We start from the raw sequence: 19,114 nt of genomic DNA on the forward strand, positions 1-19,114 counted from the left end.
TTACACCATCAATTCATGAGACGCGTGGCTGCTCGACTCGTTCCAAGGCAGTTGAATTTCTTTCACAAAATTCATCTGAAGAAGGTGGCTGAAGACATGCTTGAGCAAGTGAAATCGGACCCAACGTTTACCCAGCGCATAATAACAGGTAATGAGACGTGGGTACATGAGTTTGACATGCAAACCAGTCAACAAGTCGGTCAAAAATGAAAGTCAGGCTACTCGTTTTCTTTAAATTCATTCCAAATAGTTCTACGATAAATAAAGACTATTATTTGGAAGTTATGCGGCGTTTGAGAGAGAATGTGCCTAGGAAACTGGCCAATTTGTGGAAAGAAAACTCATGGGTCTTGCACCAAGATAACGCACCGTCTCACAAGGCTCATACTGTGAACAATTTTTTTATCAAAAAGTCGACAAATATCATCGAACAACCACCGTATTCATCGGATTTAGCCCCCTGTAATCTTTTCCTTTTCCCAAGCTTTAAATTGCCACTCCGCGGACGCCGCTATGAGCCGATAGAGGTCATTAAGGAGAATTCACTGAAGGAGCTGAGGAAGATCTCTTCAAACGTGTTTAAAAGATGCTTTGATGACTGGACTAACCATTGGCATATGTGTATTGTTTCGAATGGATCCTATTTTGAAGACGACAAAATAAATTTTGATAATTAAACAATTATTTTGCCTTTTATTGACCCTTCCAATAGGGTAGTTAATTTCAGTCCACCTTGTAAATAAATATTTGAAGTACATTTCGTAACAATAGCAAAGGGACTTATTGACAATTTTTGACAATTTATTTGCTTCTTGTTTAGTTCTAAGTTCGGAACTCTATTTTCAGTATAACCATCAGAATCGTCTTTGATTTTACCATTACTTTCTTTCAGCTGTTTAAATGCGTTCCCCGTAGTGGTTTATTGACTCGATCAATAAGAAAAAATAGCATGCAGCCATATCAGGTTAACTCAATGGCTGCTGGATGGTACACATTTCGTTCGTGGTCAAAATCTCACGGATAATGATGGGCACTGTGCGATGGTGGGTTATCGTGGTGCAAAATGCACGAGTTGTTTCCCCACAAATTGGCGAATTGCTTCACGTAAACGTCTCATAAATAGTCCCAAATAATAGTCCTTATTATCAATGACGTTATAATCCATAAAAACTCTGACCATCGCTTTCTTTTTTGTCTGATCATGACATGGTTTTCTTGGGCTTATTTCATTCGGAGCTCTTCACTCTCTCGCTGGATGTCTGGATTGATTGTACTCATAAGCCTTGTCTGCAGTAATGAAGGGTTTGATGAATGTTGGGCTCGACTCAACCTTGAAAATCATGTCTTTGGCGATATCAACGCGGTCCCTTTTTTGCCTGAAATTCAGGTCCTTTGGGACCAACTTTTCAGCAACAAGGTGCAAACCCAAATTATCAACTACCATGCCCTGAATGGATCCACAAGCACTCATTAAGTCCTATGCCAGCTTTCTGATAGCTAATTTGCAGTTATTGTTCAACTTTTCTTTCACTTGGTGTCAATCGAGTACGACGAACTACCCCTACGATGGACTCATGATATTTTCTGAAGCGTTCATGCCACTCCTAAGCGGCCATTTTCTTTAAAGTATCTTTACCGAAACAGTTTCCTAACATTTCAAAGGTTTTCGCGTCATTGAGTCTATTTTTAACACAAAATTTAATACAAATTCGTTGTTGCAAATTCAAATCGATTTTTAAAACTGTAGAAAATCGAAAGCACCGGGCGCTTGTTCCGGAAGCTTTTTAATCAAGGCAAAATTGGGTTTTGTTATTGCTTAAGATTTTAATAGAAGCTCTAAGGAATGCTTACATCGGCTTTCACGATCTTTTTTATGGATCGGCAACAGATGATTAGTTTGTGGTGATGGGAAAGAGGCATAACTTGACACCCCATCACATATGGAGTACATTGCCTGGTGCTCTCCCCTTGGGACTTTCAGGGGCTTCGAACCTGGGGTTTTGAGATGTTTTCTTGCCAATTGGAGCATTAATTCGGCGGTCTTTCAAAGGACTTGTCTGAAGCTTTATATTTGCTTGTATAGTTGTTTTGAGTCATTAAGTAGCTTTAAGGAAACATGATAATTTTTCCATTCTCAACTCTCCATGGCGATGCCGAAACGCCAAGTGATAATAAATTGCATCAAAGGTACGCCCTCCTGTTGGCGTTCGGAGTTGGGGGTTGTTGGGGGACAAGAAAAAATATCTTCAATGTCTACTATATGCACATTTGGTCGTCATGGGCGGTTGCCATAGATGAATGGGTTGGTGCGTGACTACCACTTGAAATGCACGGGCTCGAATCTCCGTACATGAGACACCAAAATAATACAAATAGGTTTTTCTAATAGTTGTCGCCCCTCGGCAGGCATTGGCAAACACCGAAGTGTATTTCTGCCATGAAAAACTAATATACTTATAAAAAAAATATTTGCCGTTCAAAGACGGGGTCAAACTGTAAGTACTTTCATTTGTGGACCAACATCAAGACGCACATCACAAATAGGAGGAGATGCTCGGCCACACACCAAGTAAATGGTGTAAGAGCGCATTAGGACGACATCGGATATTAGGATTCTATGTATATAAAATTCTTAAAAAAATAGTGAATAAAAATTGTTAGAAAAAAATTTTAAAACTACGTTTTCGAAATATTCCAACATTTAATTATTGTTGCGGGGAGAACCCTTAATATGTTGCGGAAAAGTCCTGTATTCAATCCAATATGGAAGTCTGCTGGATGCATGGAGAATCCTTAATATGTTGCGGGAATGTTGCGTGGAGAATCCTTAATATGTTGCGAGATAAAAGTATTGCGGGGAAAATCCTGTTTCCAATTCAAATAAGAAAGTCTGCTGGTTCAGTTTCGAAATTACAATTTTTCTCACAATTTTATTACAAACTATTCCCTATATATACACAATTATTTCAAACAAAACCTACTTATTTTCACAGAAAATTATAACGAATAACATGAGTTGAAAAACATTAAAGTATTTTAAACTAATACTAAATTGGACTCAACAATTATTTTTCGGTGTTTGTAAGTTTTACTTTAATTTACATATAAAAAATTATGTACAGTCATTTTTCCTATTAAAATATTAAGCAATTGCAGTAATTATCTTTAAATAAAAAATAGATATCAAAAAACAAAGCATCTCCAAGAAAAACTTTTTAAAGTAAAGAACTAACGTTCAAATTTTATTGTAATATAAATTAATTTTTATATTAACTTCGTATTAATAAAAAAAACAATTCCTCTCAAAATTTGGGGATTCGAAATTCTCGTCAGAGCTAAGCTCTAGTAAATTTCTTTCTTGAAATTTCATGTAGAATCTGAGTCTAATGGGAAAGATGCAAACATTGCTTCATACAAATTAATCCGCCCTTAAAACGTAGGACGATATATTATATTTTATATTTGTAAATGAATACTAGAAACATATATTATATATATTTTTTTCTATTTTAATATAGGTAGGTTGCTTAATTTGTATCAACTGTTGCCGTTAAAATTTTGTAGTTTTTACCTGAACTAAATCAGGCATTTGTGTAACCAGTTCAATTACTCCCTATTGCCATGCCTTCCAATTGAGACTCCCTTGCGAATACAAGCGTAGGCGTGTACACTTAAGTGGAAAGCATTTATGAGTCCTTTGAAAAAGCCACGACGACACAGATTCAAACGCAAAGGAGCAATAAAGTGTCTGAAGCTGGCTCATATTGAACGGGAATAGGTAAGAAGAAGAAGAGACGAGTGCTGATTGATGCACTTAAATGTGAGCGAGTTCAATAGCAATAAATACTTGAAATTTCCCAAAAGGCTGCAGCACTTAGAGTACTTAGCGCACGGAACATTGAATGCAAACACAACAAAAGCGTTTGCAACGATGACAGTAACGCAAGCAAGAGTGGCAAGCAAAGTAGCCGCAGCAGTGCAACAACATTTGCCATACAAAGCAAACGCGTCAGTTAAGCTACTTTGCAAAAAAAAGGAAACAATTTCGAAGAGCGCCAAAATACACTCAAAAAGGGTATTTGCACAGTCCGCGGTTGATGTCAACCAGTGCACGGCAGGCGCAACGTGGCACAGTGAAATGCGTGCGAGCAGAAATAATAAAAATAATGGACGTAGTTTGAACCACCGCAGCTGAACTGCTTCTACATTTCTTTACATCAATCGACACGAATCAAATTATGTCAATTGTCAAATTATGTGATATCCAGCGAGAGCAAATCTTTATTGAATGTTTGCTGGTTCCACTTAAACCCAAGGATGCCTTAGTCTCGCGATATGTCACATGATGATCTTGCGTTATCAGGCGTTATTTTTCCTACCGTCTTCACGAAATTCATCCTCCAAGCATCGACGACCACGTTGTAACTCGTTCTACCAGCGCTTCAAAGCGGCTAAGTGCGATGCGTGGATACCAAAAGCCGAAGTAATCCTGTCTCGATAATCCACGTCGAAATTTGTAATACATCTCGAATTCATTCCATCTTTTTGAGATGAATTTTTAAACTCGCTGAAAAAATAACTATTAAAGCTCGTAAGTGAAAACGATATACCAAGTTGTTAATTAAGTTTTGCGGTTCGATAAGTAAAACACAATTTAAAATACACTTTATTATTCAGTATAGTTTCCCTGAACATCAATAGACTTGATCCAACCAGATTCCAATTTACGAATTCCATCCCTGAAGTGAGAAACTGGAAGGGCTGCAAAATATGCTTCCGCAGCTGTTATGACCTCGCTTTCCATGCATGCATTTTTCAGGTCTGGAAACAGATGGAAAGTGATATAGATCAAAACTGGTGAATACGATGGATGCTCCAACTATTAGAACCTTATTATTTATTGATTTATTCATGGATTTTAGCCACTGTCAAAATTCTCTTGTGCCACGATGCATTGTCCTGATGAAAAATAATATTTTGCAAACTAGTTTTTTTTCACGATTTTTTTCTTAAGCTGGTCTAAAAGGTTACAATAATATTCAGAATTTATTGTTGTACCAAGTATTTCACAAACAAAACTCCTTTCTCATCACAAAAAACTGATGCTAACACCTTCTTAGCCTATTTTTGGACACGAGCTCGTCAAGGTGCCGAAGAACCAGGTTGACACCACCCTTTGGCATCTTTCTTTGATTAAGAATCATGGTTATAGACCCAAGTCTCATCCATAGTGATGAACTGATGCACAAAATCTACTTTATCCTTTCGGGACCGCTCTAAATGTTGCTGAAAAAGTCGTATTCGAATGTGTTTTTGTTCCATTGTTAGCGAATTTTGAAATTGAAAAGGTCAAGCCAAGGAGCAACAGGAGATTTGGGGGCTCCTAAAACACTCAGGCTAAAAAGCCCATTGTATTTAAAGCTCTGGAAAGGGGGTTGATAGTCAAGGAGGGAAGGGAAAAAGTATCAGAGAAAGAGATAGGAAAGAATAGAGACAGAGATAGAGGTCTTTGGCAAATCTGTAAATATCCTCCAGTTTTAGAGAACGAATATTACTCATTCTCATGACATCGGAACCCAAAACTCGTAGCCGTGCTCTAGCAAAGGCAGGACACTCACAGAGAAAGTGCTCAGTGTTATCCGCCTCCTCCAAGCATGACAGGCACACTGGGTCCTCAATGATTCCAATGGTGGTCATATGCTGACCCCATGGGTTGTGTCCTGTAATGATACCGACCATCAACCGAATGTCTTTCCTTCTAAGTTTTAGTAGAAAGTTTGACAGTTTTCTGCTCGGACTTGTCACAAAACACTTTGCAGCTCTGCAGCGTTCCAGACCGGACCATCGTGTTAGCGAATGCGACACCCATGAAATGCCTAAGGCTTCTACTAAATCTCTTTTAATCACTCGACAGTTTTCCAATACGATATCCTGTATTTTTTCTACGATTTCTGGGGTTATTGCTGTTTTTGGAGATTCCTGATGTGGATCGTCTTCAAGGCTTGTTCCGGCTTGTACGTTTAATTTTTTTCCATTTACATTTTTCTACTGTACTAATTGATGGCGAAAAGTTCTAAAACACTTTCACAATTCGTTCATGAATTTCCTTTGCCTTTAACCCTTCCAAAAATAAAAATTCAATCACTGCACGATACTTGATACTGCACGATGCTATACTGTTCACAAACATAACTGACATGGATATAATAAAATCACTATTCACAAATATTTTAAGTGACATAAAAACATGGGGCAATTCGTCCGGAGCTAATTTATCAATTAATAAATGTAAAATGCTTCACATTTGTAGAAAAATTAACTGTAAGAAATTTAATTTGTACCTTGACAGCATAAATATTGAATTTGTTAATCATATTAAAATTTTAGGAATAATTTTCGAAAAAAATTTTAGTTTTAAACAACAATGTATAAATTTAAGAAATAGCCTAGCAGCCAGACTAAATATTGTAAAATTTCTTTCCTCAAAACATAGTTTAATTCATGTTAGCACCCTAATTAACGTTACGAAAGCATTAATACTGTCAAAAATCGAATACGCTCTGCCCGTATACGGATGGTGTGCTGTCAGTAATTTGAAACTTATTTACTAACCTTACCACACCGCAGTGAGACGAAGCATCCATGCCTTCCCAACTTCGCCCACATTTGCCATCCTTGCTGAAGCAGGACTACCAAGTATTTTGGAGCTAGTAACTAAATCTACATACAAGCTTATCCCCAAACTTTATAACGCCCACAATGAGCTCCTCTACAAGGATGTTTTGTCAACAATTAAAAGCAAAAAAAATTACAAGGTCGAGTCAACGATTCGGCGATGTGTACGCTTTGCTAAAACATTAAAAATCATCCTTCGACCTCAACTGATCAAACCGGAAAACGAACCACACTGGAACTTAAACCAATCATCATTTATTTTGGAATTAGAGAAATTTCCTAAAGAAAGTACTACCAGTGCCACCTTTAAACAATCCTTCCTTAATATAATTGAACCATACCGGAAGAAAGGGTGGAATTTTTTATACACTGACGGTTCGAAAACCGATTATAGCACTTCGTTTGCAGTTTTGAGAAGTAGTGGCACGCTAATTACCCGAGGAATCATTGACCAACATTGCTCAATATTTACAGCCGAAGCTTTAGCCTTAAAATTAGCTACCGATTACGCAAAAAAAAATAAGGGGAAATTTGTAATTTGTTCCGATAGCAAATCCGCAATCAATGCAATACGCAACATAGGCAACGCTAACAATATCGTATCCGAAATCAGAACGACATGTATTAAAAACAGCAATAAAATCCGAATCATGTGGGTACCAGGGCACAAAGGTGTAGAAGGAAACGAACTCGCAGACCGCGCTGCAGACGATACACATTTAACACCTTGCTTCACGTTTCACACAACAAGCAACAATGACATTTTAAACGCAATTTACAGAACATTAGCCCTTGATAAACAAACTAAATGGCTTAATTATAATAATAAGTACACATTGATTAATAAACATGGAGAAAAAGCTATTTTCCCAAGCACATCTACTCGACAGCAAACACAAACATTCATTCGCCTTCGTATTGGCCATACTCACCTCACACATGAACACTTATTACAAAATTCACAACGTACAGCGTGCCCCTTTTGCAACAGCACACTGTCCACGGAGCATATTTTAAACGACTGCAGTCAACTAAATGTCTTTCGACTAAAATTTTTCGGAACTATTTCACCCAGCACACTTCTAACTACTATAAACCTTGAAAACATGTCTAAATTTATAAACTATCTTAAATCTTGTAATATACTACATAAAATCTAAATAATTTTAAACTTTGTACTTAGATATTAAACATAATACATGTATATGTACATTTTACAGGATTAACAAAAACGCAATTTTAAAAGAGAGTCGAAGGCCTTGGCTGCTAGCACTCCTGTTAGTTATTAAGTATAATAATTGTATTATTGTACCTAATCATAATAAATAAATAAAATAAATTGATTTTTCCCACTGTAGAAAATATTGCGACACATCGGTACTAAATGGCTTGTAAGCAAAGAAGGAATTGACAGATTGAAATGAGACTTCACCTACGTTCATATGATGAGTGCACCAACATAACAAAAAAAATAGACTAGTAGCAACGCCCTTTCTTATCGAACCGCCAAGCTTATTAAACAACCTAGTATGTTCGTTTATGCCAAAAAAATACCAAATTTTCGATGTGCTCATCACACGAAATGTTGCAAAGGCACAAAATATAATATAAAAGATAACGCCCGTATACTAAAGCTTACAGGCCGGAATTTTAAATCGCCAGTGGCATTCGTTGCCGTAAATGCAGCCAAACGCATTTTTTTCATGACCTATCATAAACAAAAAGTAAGAAGTGCATTTGCAAATCTTCGTCCGGTGTGGCAGTCCAAGCAAATGAACATTACAACAAAAATACGGATTTTCAAATCCAATGTTAAATCAGTTCTGCTCTATGCCTGTAAAACATGGTGTTTGTCTGCTGAAGTTGTACAGAAGCTTCAAGTGATCGTGAACCGCTGCTTGAGACGCAATCAACATATCTGGCGGCCAGACAACTGGATATCTAACACCGAATTGCTTTGACGATGTCATCAAAAACCAATCGCAACTGAAATTAGAGAATATAAATGAAGATGGCTTGGCATTACCCTACGGGAAGGTGACACTGAAATCAGCAGACAAGCGCTGGACTGGAACCTCCAAGGACAGCGTACAAGAGGCAGACCCAGGAGCTCTTGGCGACGCTGCATCAAAGGCAAATACAAAGCCGTGGACAAAACAATGACCTGGCAGCAAGTGAAAAATAGCGCATATACGAAATATCATCGGAGTCGGACCATGTTTACTGTTTTTGCACACCGCTTACGTGGAGATGTTGCACTGTCTATGGCGAGCTGCCTCACTCAATCAACTCACTGCACCCAAAGTCATTTGCATTCGCGAAGAAGTACTTATAACAATGCGCCACATGTGGTAAATGGTACGAATAACACGAAAAAGGGTAAGGGGGAAGATGAAGCAGCTCACTGTGCAGATGTTCACAATGGCAGCCATTGTTTGTGCAATGAGGCGACACTACGACAAAAAGCAAACCATTGAGTGAGTGTCTGTGGCTCCAACTGCCGCGCAAACTGAAAGAGGATTCACATCAAACTCGAAATAGGATGCGAATTGATGCTTGGTGGTATGCTGGCGTAATTTCAAATGCACTGGAAATGCTTGTAGTGCGAAACAAATGTCATTCAATTGACAACGCCAGCAATGGAAGCCAGAGTGCTTTGCATACTTTGACTTTGGCGCCGCTGTTGTGGTTGGAGTTCACATCGCAAAAATATTCACAAAAGCCGAACATCAGGATAATGAGAAATGATGTTCCATTGTGATTGACTGCTTAAGTGGCATTGCTACTTGTAACACACAAAAACAAAAATTAGTTGCTTTCGTTTTATTAATTAGCAGTGGAATTTATTTTCTCCTACTTACATATGTAACTCAATGGAATGTGTGGTTTGTATATTTTTGTTGTTCCTTTTTTCTAAAACGAATTTATGTACACTTACTATAACAATTATTATCTAAATCTCTCAATTCACAAACATATTTATGCTTATGTTTATAGTAATTTGATTATTATAAGCTTTTTGCTTATTTATTAGCTTTACTAGGCCGGCTGGGGGGCTCTTTTGGATCCGTCCAATGCCATTTCTTCCAGTCAATGCACTTTTGTTCCTCCTCTGAGTAGAGTTTATTCGGTTCACAGCGCACTATTTTGGCTGGCTGACCCTGTATGGCGCATTGCCAATATGAGGTGGGATCCTCGAAATTGCGAAATCGTTGATTCACTTCAGCAGCAGTCTTGCAGCCTGGTTCTCCGTTATCCTCGATACGCACCATCTTTTATGGATTCAGCTGGAAATGAGAAGAGAAACGGAGAGTTTTGGCAATGATTTGAATAAAAATAGGAGAGAAATCAACGTTATTTTTATATATAATAAAAAGTATGTGTAATCGATATAATCTTAATAGATGTACATATGCATATACATACATATAAGTATGTACATGTATTGATATTGTACATACTCGTAAGTATCATATAAACTATAAATGTAGTCGGCCGATTGCCATGCAGTTTTCAGACAACTTTGAAGTCAAATACACGGACAAATGGGAAAATAAGAATTCAGCGTCAGGTACATATTAAAAGGATTTTGTCGGATATTTAATACATACATATGTTGTAATAGGGTGACCACCTATCAGAAAAATGTATATGTTATAGTTAATTAAAATGTTATACTATGGGTATCAAATAAAAGCTGTTTAAGAATTCAGCAGGCAGAAATAACTTTAAGTAGTGTTGCCACTAATCCGGAAAAACTCAATTGTTTAAATGTTATTTATTTGTAAAATACTACATTATAATATACGTTTCTAGCTACCACTGTTCGAGTAAGTGTTAATTTAAAAACATTTTTAATGGGGTTGCCACCTATCGAAAAATCTAAAATTAATTAGATATGGTTCCTAAATAATATATTAAAATATTGGTATCAAACGCTAGCTGTATGAAAAAATTTTAACCCAGACATATTTTAATAGGATTGCCACCCTTCAAAAAACTGAAAAAAATTAATATGCTAGTCAAGTAATATATTAATATAATGGTGTCAAACGACAGCTTTATGAGACATATTTTTGAATAGGGTTACCACCTAACCGAAAAAATTAAAATAAACAAAATTTTAATTTAGTTAAATATTCCGGCTGAATAATCAAATAAAATCTTGGTATCAAACGCTTGCTGTTTGGAAACATTTTAACACAGACTTACATTTGAATGGGGCTGCCACCTGTTACAAAATGTAAAATTAATTAAATATGCTAGTCAAATAGTATATTTTGATGTTGGAGTCTAACGACAGTTGTTTGAGACATATTTTTGAATAGGATTACCACCTAAAACAAAAATTTAAAATTAATTAATTATAGTTTTTAAATAATACACTCGCGTATACTACAATATTTATTCGAACGATTGCTATAGGGATATATTTTTAAATAGGATTGCCAGCTTTAAAAAAAGGGAAATTAATTAAATATTCTAGCTAAATAATATATTATTGGTAACAAGCACCAGCTGTTTTAGAAAGAGATATTTTTGATAGAGTTGCCAACTATCGCAACATTTAAAATAAATGAATTATGCTAGTCAAATAATATAATAATATTACATATTTGGGTCAAACGACAGCTGTTTAAAACACATTGTAACAGAGTTGCCACCTATCACAAAATTTAAAATAAACCAAATATGATAGTCAAATAATATATAAATACATTGGTACCAAACGACAGCTATTTGAGACATATTTTTAAATAGGATTGCCACCTCGCCCCAAAATTTTAAATTAATTAGGTGTATTATTTAAATATTCTATGTATTACAATGTTGGTATCGAACGAAAGCTATTTTTTCATCACGCTCACACATAACCTCTCTAATTAGATGTACCAACTGACTTTAAAGTCTTCTTCACTTCAACGTTCCAGCTTCCTTTCCTCTTCTTCTGAATGTAAAAAGCAGGTGTATCTGGGATTTTTTTCCATATTAGTTGGAAAAATATGAACCATATCACATCACATGCAGTAACATACTCGTTGGTAAAAAGCTAATTACAAATACATGGGAGTATATGACAGCTTTTAATTCGTTTCATTATCGATGTTCTATAAAAAATCACTCCCTAAAAATTCATGAGAAAAGCCAATGAATGTGTATTGCATATTTCAAAAAATCTGCAAACCACTTCCGCAAACATATACAAGCTCATGCATAATGTTAAGTATGTGTGTATGCGTATGTTCGCCAGAAAGTATGCAATAAAAGTATGCTTTCAACGAATATTGCATACTAAAGCATCAATAAGAGCAGGTATTCATTCACTTAACATGAACTAAATGTACGCGCATATGGATTAATGGAAATGTGTACCCAGCTGGAAATTGTATTCTGCGGTCAATAGTAAATTTTAGTTTTTTTTTCTAACAAACGCAAATAGTAAGAAAATCATGGGTAGCGGAAAGCAATTTAAAGTTTGAAGGCAGCTTTGTTTTCCAATGTCCCATTTGGGCGAGAAAATTAATATATAAATAAATTCGCATTTCACAAACAAAATTATGAAGCAAATGCGTTTCAAAGTCACATATTTTTTTAGTGCCATATTTTTTTCGAACGCAACACAAAACTCTATTTAATCGGATATCTGCATCTAATTCAGTAAAATAATACTGGGTTGAACACTTCAGCTTTTCGCAAGAAAAATGTATTCATGTAACTGCTTACTGCAGCGTTCCGAGTTTGTCGACGGGCTGGCAAGAGGCAGTTCACCCACTGAGTCAGATCTAGTCATCTGCACATGATTGGAATATAGTCCACTGACTCTTTTCGTTTCTGCGACCAATCCCAAGAGACACCAATGCACTTTCGCCTTGAATGCAACGCTATAGCGCATGTTAATGTTGAAACATCTTGGCCATTTGCAGACAGAAGAAAGGCGCATACGCTCAGTACAACAGAGCTCTCTCTTAAGTTTAATAATGGAACTACGTCTCATACGTAGTAATCCAAGGGACTAAGGTCTGATGAGCTAAGCGTTAGACCATAAGTTCGTAGTCATGGAAATTTTCAGTGCACCATCGCTTCGTGGTAAGGAGCAGATAGCAGAGTCTTGCTGAAAGATCTATGGGCTGTCAACGCGCACACTACCAATCCAGGATTTCACTGCTGTATCTGAAGCCTCGATGTATGCAGCGGAAGTCCCTCGAAATCCTTGAGTAAAGAAGTGCGTTGGCATGACATTTACTTTATAGCTCACAACACCTAAAATCATAAGAGTGGCTGGAAACTACGTGTGCATTAACAAATTGTCATCTGTCATTTCTCTAGTTAATCTTTTGGTATTCGACGGCATTTTTTCGTCAGATAAAAACCATAACATCTCAGGGACTTCAGGATGTACAATTTTTTTAAAAGACGTTTTGGCCGGAAAACTTGCTGTTCTCGTTTTTGCTCCGGCATAAACTGCCTTCTGCGCATTATGTAGATTTTATACCAGATACCTTCATGCACAACTCGACGGATAAGACCGCCAGAAACATTAAGCTTGATTTTGAAGGGCCTTCGTCAATGACCGTTTGCACTTCTTAAATAAATTATACAGCTTGGACAATATCAGAAGGTTACTCCTGTTGTTTGCGTTTTGCAACAGACTCTAATCGGGACCTGATGTTTGCAATTCAAGGCGAACCAAATAAGCGAATGAACGGGAGAATTAATGACGATAGTCTCTTCATTTCTTGAGTTAATTTGTAGTCCGCCATGTCTTATCTGAAACAGAGCAAACAGAAAAATAATGGTTTCGGGAAGTTATGGTCACATATATGCATGTCCTCAAATACTGGATTGTATGTAACTTGTCCCTCCCGATGCCTTTTCTACGAACAAAATTTCTCGCTGGGTAATTACATTTCATCTTGAATGTGGTTGATGTTGCAGATGTGTGCTAATCCATAAGAGAAGTAAATCCCCGATATGAATGTTTGCAAAAAAAGCCAAAAAAGTAATAATTGTAAAATCCATGATTCACTGAAATATGCAATACAAGTCACCTTGTAAGTATGAACAAAAGCGTACATGCATAAGTACATTACATCCAACTGCAGGAGCTGTTTTTAAGAACATGCAAATGCTTTTATTCCGAAAAAAAATTCTTACATGCTTTAAGTCATATTAAGCTGGCAATAAATGGGTATTTGTAGATGTTAAACCGTTCGTGGTACCAGCTACTTGTATGCAATACAAATATGGTAACACATCCTGCATAATACGCACATGCATACTCACATGTGCATGCACACACATACCTTCAGCACCTCAAAATCTTAACACTTGACACTTTTTCAGAGACAAAAAAGAAAGCAAACAAACAACAAAAAATAAATAACAGTGCTAAAAAGCTGTAAACTAGAAATTGTATTTGCGTCGCAAATCAAAAGCAGCACAAACAACAACAACAATCACGAAGCTCAGCTTTAACGTTGCCAATATAAATATTTGTACTCTCTACCAACCAGATGGATGCGACGATCTCTCACGCAAAGGCAAAAGTCAACATGCGGATGTATGTGTGTGTATGCACACAAGCATATTTGTATTTACAGGTGTCTGACAGTCAAGTTGTTTTCTATTGGCTTCTTTAGCTATCGCCGGAAGCGCTGTGTACGGATTATTGGGGCTGTGTTTGTGTGCGTGCACGCTGAGGTATTATTGGTGTGTGCATGTGTGATTTTCTGTTTGCGTGGGTGACAAACGACAAATTTGTTGTCTAGCTGAGAGTTGATAAAAATAGAAAATGTTCTCTTCACTTAAATTGAAAATTGTTCAGCGCACACCTCCGGTGAAGAATCATTCACGGAAATGAAATAACTATTTTTCTGAAAATTTGTGAGATTCCTGCGAAACAATATGACAATTTGCTTAACAGGGAATATTAATGAAGGCCACAAACGAAAACCGGTCTCCTACAAAATATGGCGAATTTTGAGATGTCGAAGCTACAAGCGACGAACAAAATGGCGAAATGAGCTATTTTATTAAAATAAAATTAATACCGAAAATAAAAATATTGTTCAATTATTTCGAGATAGTTCAAATTTAAAATGTCGAAACCTAAAATGACGAAATATTGAAAACCTGATTACACTGAAGGCATTTTAAGGGGTTAGGGGTAGTCAGAGGCTTGAAAAAATGATAATTTTCAATACCCCAATATCTTTGTTAAAACAGTAGAGATAAATAAAAAGTGCGTAACTGGCTAAGTTAACAAGGCGGATGAAAAAACTCGTCATAAAAACCATTTGCCGTTCGGAGTCGTCTTGAAACTGTAGGCTCCTCCATTTGTGGAACAACATCAAGACGCACACGACAAATAGGAAGAAGAGCTCGGACTAACACCTAACAGAAATGTACCCGCCAATTATTTATTTTATTTTAACAAGGTTGTCAAGTTATTAGACACTTGGAGGAAAGAATTTTACATATCATTCGTTGGATTATTTCGACAGATTGACATTGACCTCGAATATAATTTATATATATATATATATATATATCATATATGTATTAGGGTATATACCTACACATAGAATTCCCAAGGGAAAAGTTTTCTTTAAACTTCTGACAAAAAATGTCTTCTTCTGATCGTTTTTATGACTTTCGAGCACAGAAAATCGTTTTGTATTGTAGTTTTAATCCGGTGTTGGCATTTACCCGAAGAAGAAGAGATAAACCCATATGAAGTTATACCAAAATGAATAGAAAGACGAGTTTATTCGGATAAGACATGCCCGTCTGTATGAGCACAAACTAGTCGTTCAGTTTTCGAGATATCCTATTGTAATTAAGTAGGTTTACGGATGTCTTTTTATTAAACGATGCCTTTTTTAAAGAGACTTATCATTTTTCAAAATCGACAAAATCGGATCCTTATAAATTATTTGGGAGGTTGAATTAGTTTTAAAGGTTTTTTTCGAAGATTTGGGGCTTTATTGTGAAAAACCGGTACAAAATATTTTATTCGAAGTATTGGCCATCGCTAGCTACAACTTTCGCCCATCTTTCGGGCAATTTCCGTACGCCGTTTCTCCAAAATTCTGGCCGCTGCTTGGCTATCCATGACTCAACCCATATTTTGGTAGCCTCGTACGAGGAGAACCGCTGGTCCGCCAAATCGAGACTCATATGCCGGAACAAATGATAATCGGAGGGAGCTATGTCTGGACTATACGGCAGGTGGGGTAACACTTCCCAGCCAAGCGTTCCAAGGTATTTTTTGACAAGTTGAGCAACATGCGGCCGAGCGTTGTCATGTTGCAAAATAACCATGTCGTGCCTTTTTACCGTTTCCGGCCATTTTTCTTTCAATGCCCGGCTTAAACGCATCAATTGCAGTCGGTAACGATCGCCCGTGATTGTTTCGCCCGGTTGGAGCAGCTCAAAATATACGACGCCGACCTGATCCCACCAAATGCAGAGCATGATTTTCTTGCCGTGAATATTCTGCTTGGCCGTCGACGTTGATGCGTGGCCGGGCAAACCCCATAATTTTTTGCGTTTTGGGTTATCGTAGTGGATCCATTTTTCGTCGCCAGTCACCACCCGATGCAAAAAACCCTTCCGATTTTGTCGCTCGATCAGCAATTCGCACGTAAAAAGTCGCCGTTCGACGTCGCGCAGCTTCAACTCGTACGGGGCCCAATGTCCTTGCTTTTGGATCATTCCCATCGCTTTTAGACGCTTGCAAACGGTTGATTTATCAACGCCCAATGATTCAGCAAGCTCTTCTTGGGTTTGGCATGAGTCCTCGTTTACCAATTCCCCCAATTCCGCGTCCTCGAACTTTTTGGGCTGGCCAAGACGCTCCTTGTCTTCGGTGTGAAAATCACCACTTTTGAATCGTCGAAACCAGTACTCACATATTGAAATCGACGGAGTATGGTCTGGGTAGGCCTCCTGCAGCAATTCACGGGCTTGGGCTGTATTTTTTTTTTTTCAAATTGAAGCAGAAAAGCAAAGCTTCCAGCAAATTGCGTTTCGACGGCACGAAAGTTGACATACTCGGAGCACGAAAACACTGCGTTGTTTATACTTCAGCGAAATGACAGATACTGATAAACAAAGCCTAGGCCTTTGTCATGAATATATATTCAGTATTGCCAACGCGATAAAGTGATAAATAGCGCCATCTGTGTGTCACCTTTAAAACTAATTCAACCTCCTAGTTTCCACACAACTGATTACTAAAACATACGATTTTGCGTTGCCTCTTCTTCTACTTGCTCTTCAATTCCTTCATTTTAATAACTACTCGTAACAAGAGATTTCACACTATTTTTACTTATCATAATTGGAGAACTGAAAGTAAAACTTACTAAATTAGTTATACTTTTAATGTAGCTGATTGTTCAGATATGAAATTTTGCTTTAAAATCATTTCTTTTTTCGAAGCATTTTGTTCGATTTCCTCGGTACCATAATTTTTCCACTATCTCTATGTTCTACTTTAAGTCTCAACGTATCATACCAGACCCTATAACTATCCACTGTTTTTAACATCCGCTTCCATTTCGGCAAAATACGTTTTAAAAATCTAAAAACAATTTTAATTTCGATATTTCTGTTTCCAAATTTTTACTTTCGAAATTTCATTTTTCAAATTTTTTTTCCGGCATTCATGGTGTTCTAATTAACTATTATTTTTGATAATTTTTTGATGTTTTTATTTTCTACAATTTACCATATATTTTTCGACCGGACCCACTAAGTTCCCAGTTTTTTTTTTCAAAATTTTTAATTTTTTTCGATTTTTCATTTCGAAAGTACACGATTTTGAGATTTAAAAAATGTTTAAATTCCCATAATTCTGTTTCGAAATTTTTGTTTTTGACATTTTATTTTTCGAAAAGTTTTTTTTTCGACATTCTTTCATTTTCTATCAAGTTTTTTCGGTATTTCTACATTCTACATTTTAAATTTCGACATATCGTACCAGACTCCCAAAATTACTCGGTTCGTTTGACATTTTTCATTTTTTGTCGACATTTTCATTTCGGAGAGAAACGATTTTAACTTTATCCGTTTCGCCAAAATACGGATTTAAGGATTTTCAAAATTTTTCAATTTGTCATTTTTATTTTGAAGTCTATGTTGTTCACATATTGTTTTTTGACATATTTTTCGAAAAATTTACCTTTCAACATTCATGGTATTCTAATTATCTTTTTCAAAATTTTTTTTTTGTGTTTTTAGTTTCTACATTTTACCATATATTTTTCAAAATATCTTACGGGATCCACTAAGTTCCCACCTATTTCTTCGAAAATTCGAAATTTTTCATTTTTCTCCATCTTCTTCATTTCAGGAGGAAACGATTTTCACATTTTCTATTTCAGCGTAATACGAATTTGAGATTTTGAAAATTTTTAAACTTTACATTTTACTTTACTAAACATTTCTGTTTCAAACTTTTTTTGTCGTCTTCGTTTTGTTTTTTTAATTTGTTTTCCCTGTAAATGGATTCTCCCCACCGTTCCGTTCCGTAGCATCGTAGATGGTTGACGTGAGATTTTGGATTATTTCCGTAAAATCGTGGCAGCTGATTGATCTCTCACCACACGGTGTTGTGTAAAAGTGTGTATGCAAAAATATCAGTGGCAATATTGTGGCGATACCACGAAACACAAACACAGCCAAGGCGATGTATCGTGTAAATATGTAACCAAAGGAAATCAGTTGTTTTCTACAAGCACAAGTGTTGCTCAGTTTTGTGTATCCTACGGGCAATGGAAAGGGACTACGGCACGTTGCTGAGTGTGAGCACCATTAGACAGAAATTATTTTATTTATTAATTTATAGTGTGAGTACTAATTATGAATAATTAATCCACTAAAAGTAAGCGCTGGCTACTAGGGCTATATGTCTGGTAATTCAACTGTCACAAATCGCGCAATTTTCAATGGGGTATAACAAATTTAAGCGCATTTTTCCTCGTGTCTCGTTGGGTTTTTGAAGACAAATGCCATCGCAAAACACTTGAATGCTGATACAAATCTTGTAATCCCTTTTTTCCATTTCATTTGTTTGCATTCTCTGTTTTTAAAGGTATAACTAACGCCACACTCACGCACACTTGCACATATTCCACAACAGGTATGTAAATAAATGCTTGCTGTCAATCGCACAACTTTTATTACAGAAAATTAACGAATCACGGCAATGGGAATTTTGTTTAACAGCTGAGCAACTGAAGGAATTTCGCTGAAAACCCGAGTAGTTACACAAAAAGCTCAAATCTCAAATGTACTTACAAGTGTATGTATGCATGTATGTAGATATAATGCTATAAATTTTACACAATATGGAATCACTATCCCTTACTAGCTACTTTGCATGCCATTAAACATTCAAATTAATTTATGAGCAATTTTAAAACAAAAGCAA

At 36.5% G+C, this 19,114-nt stretch overlaps 1 protein-coding gene across 3 annotated transcripts in view; it reads right to left on the bottom strand.

Moving 5' to 3' along the window:
- Window positions 1-9,475: 9,475 nt before the first annotated feature.
- LOC128855230 (uncharacterized) overlaps window positions 9,476-19,114 on the bottom strand; it is a 38,084-nt gene continuing 28,445 nt past the window's right edge. For 2 of the 3 annotated variants that reach the window (XM_054089951.1, XM_054089952.1), the window contains exon 2: window positions 9,476-9,962. In XM_054089951.1, the coding sequence (XP_053945926.1) occupies window positions 9,699-9,947 (249 nt within the window). In that variant the 5' untranslated portion in view covers window positions 9,948-9,962 and the 3' untranslated portion in view covers window positions 9,476-9,698. The remainder of the gene's footprint in view (window positions 9,963-19,114) is intronic. The other variant, XM_054089950.1, reaches the window with a different exon arrangement.

Source organism: Anastrepha ludens, chromosome 2, assembly GCF_028408465.1.
Source record: "Anastrepha ludens isolate Willacy chromosome 2, idAnaLude1.1, whole genome shotgun sequence".
NCBI classification, from domain to species: Eukaryota; Metazoa; Arthropoda; class Insecta; order Diptera; family Tephritidae; genus Anastrepha; species Anastrepha ludens.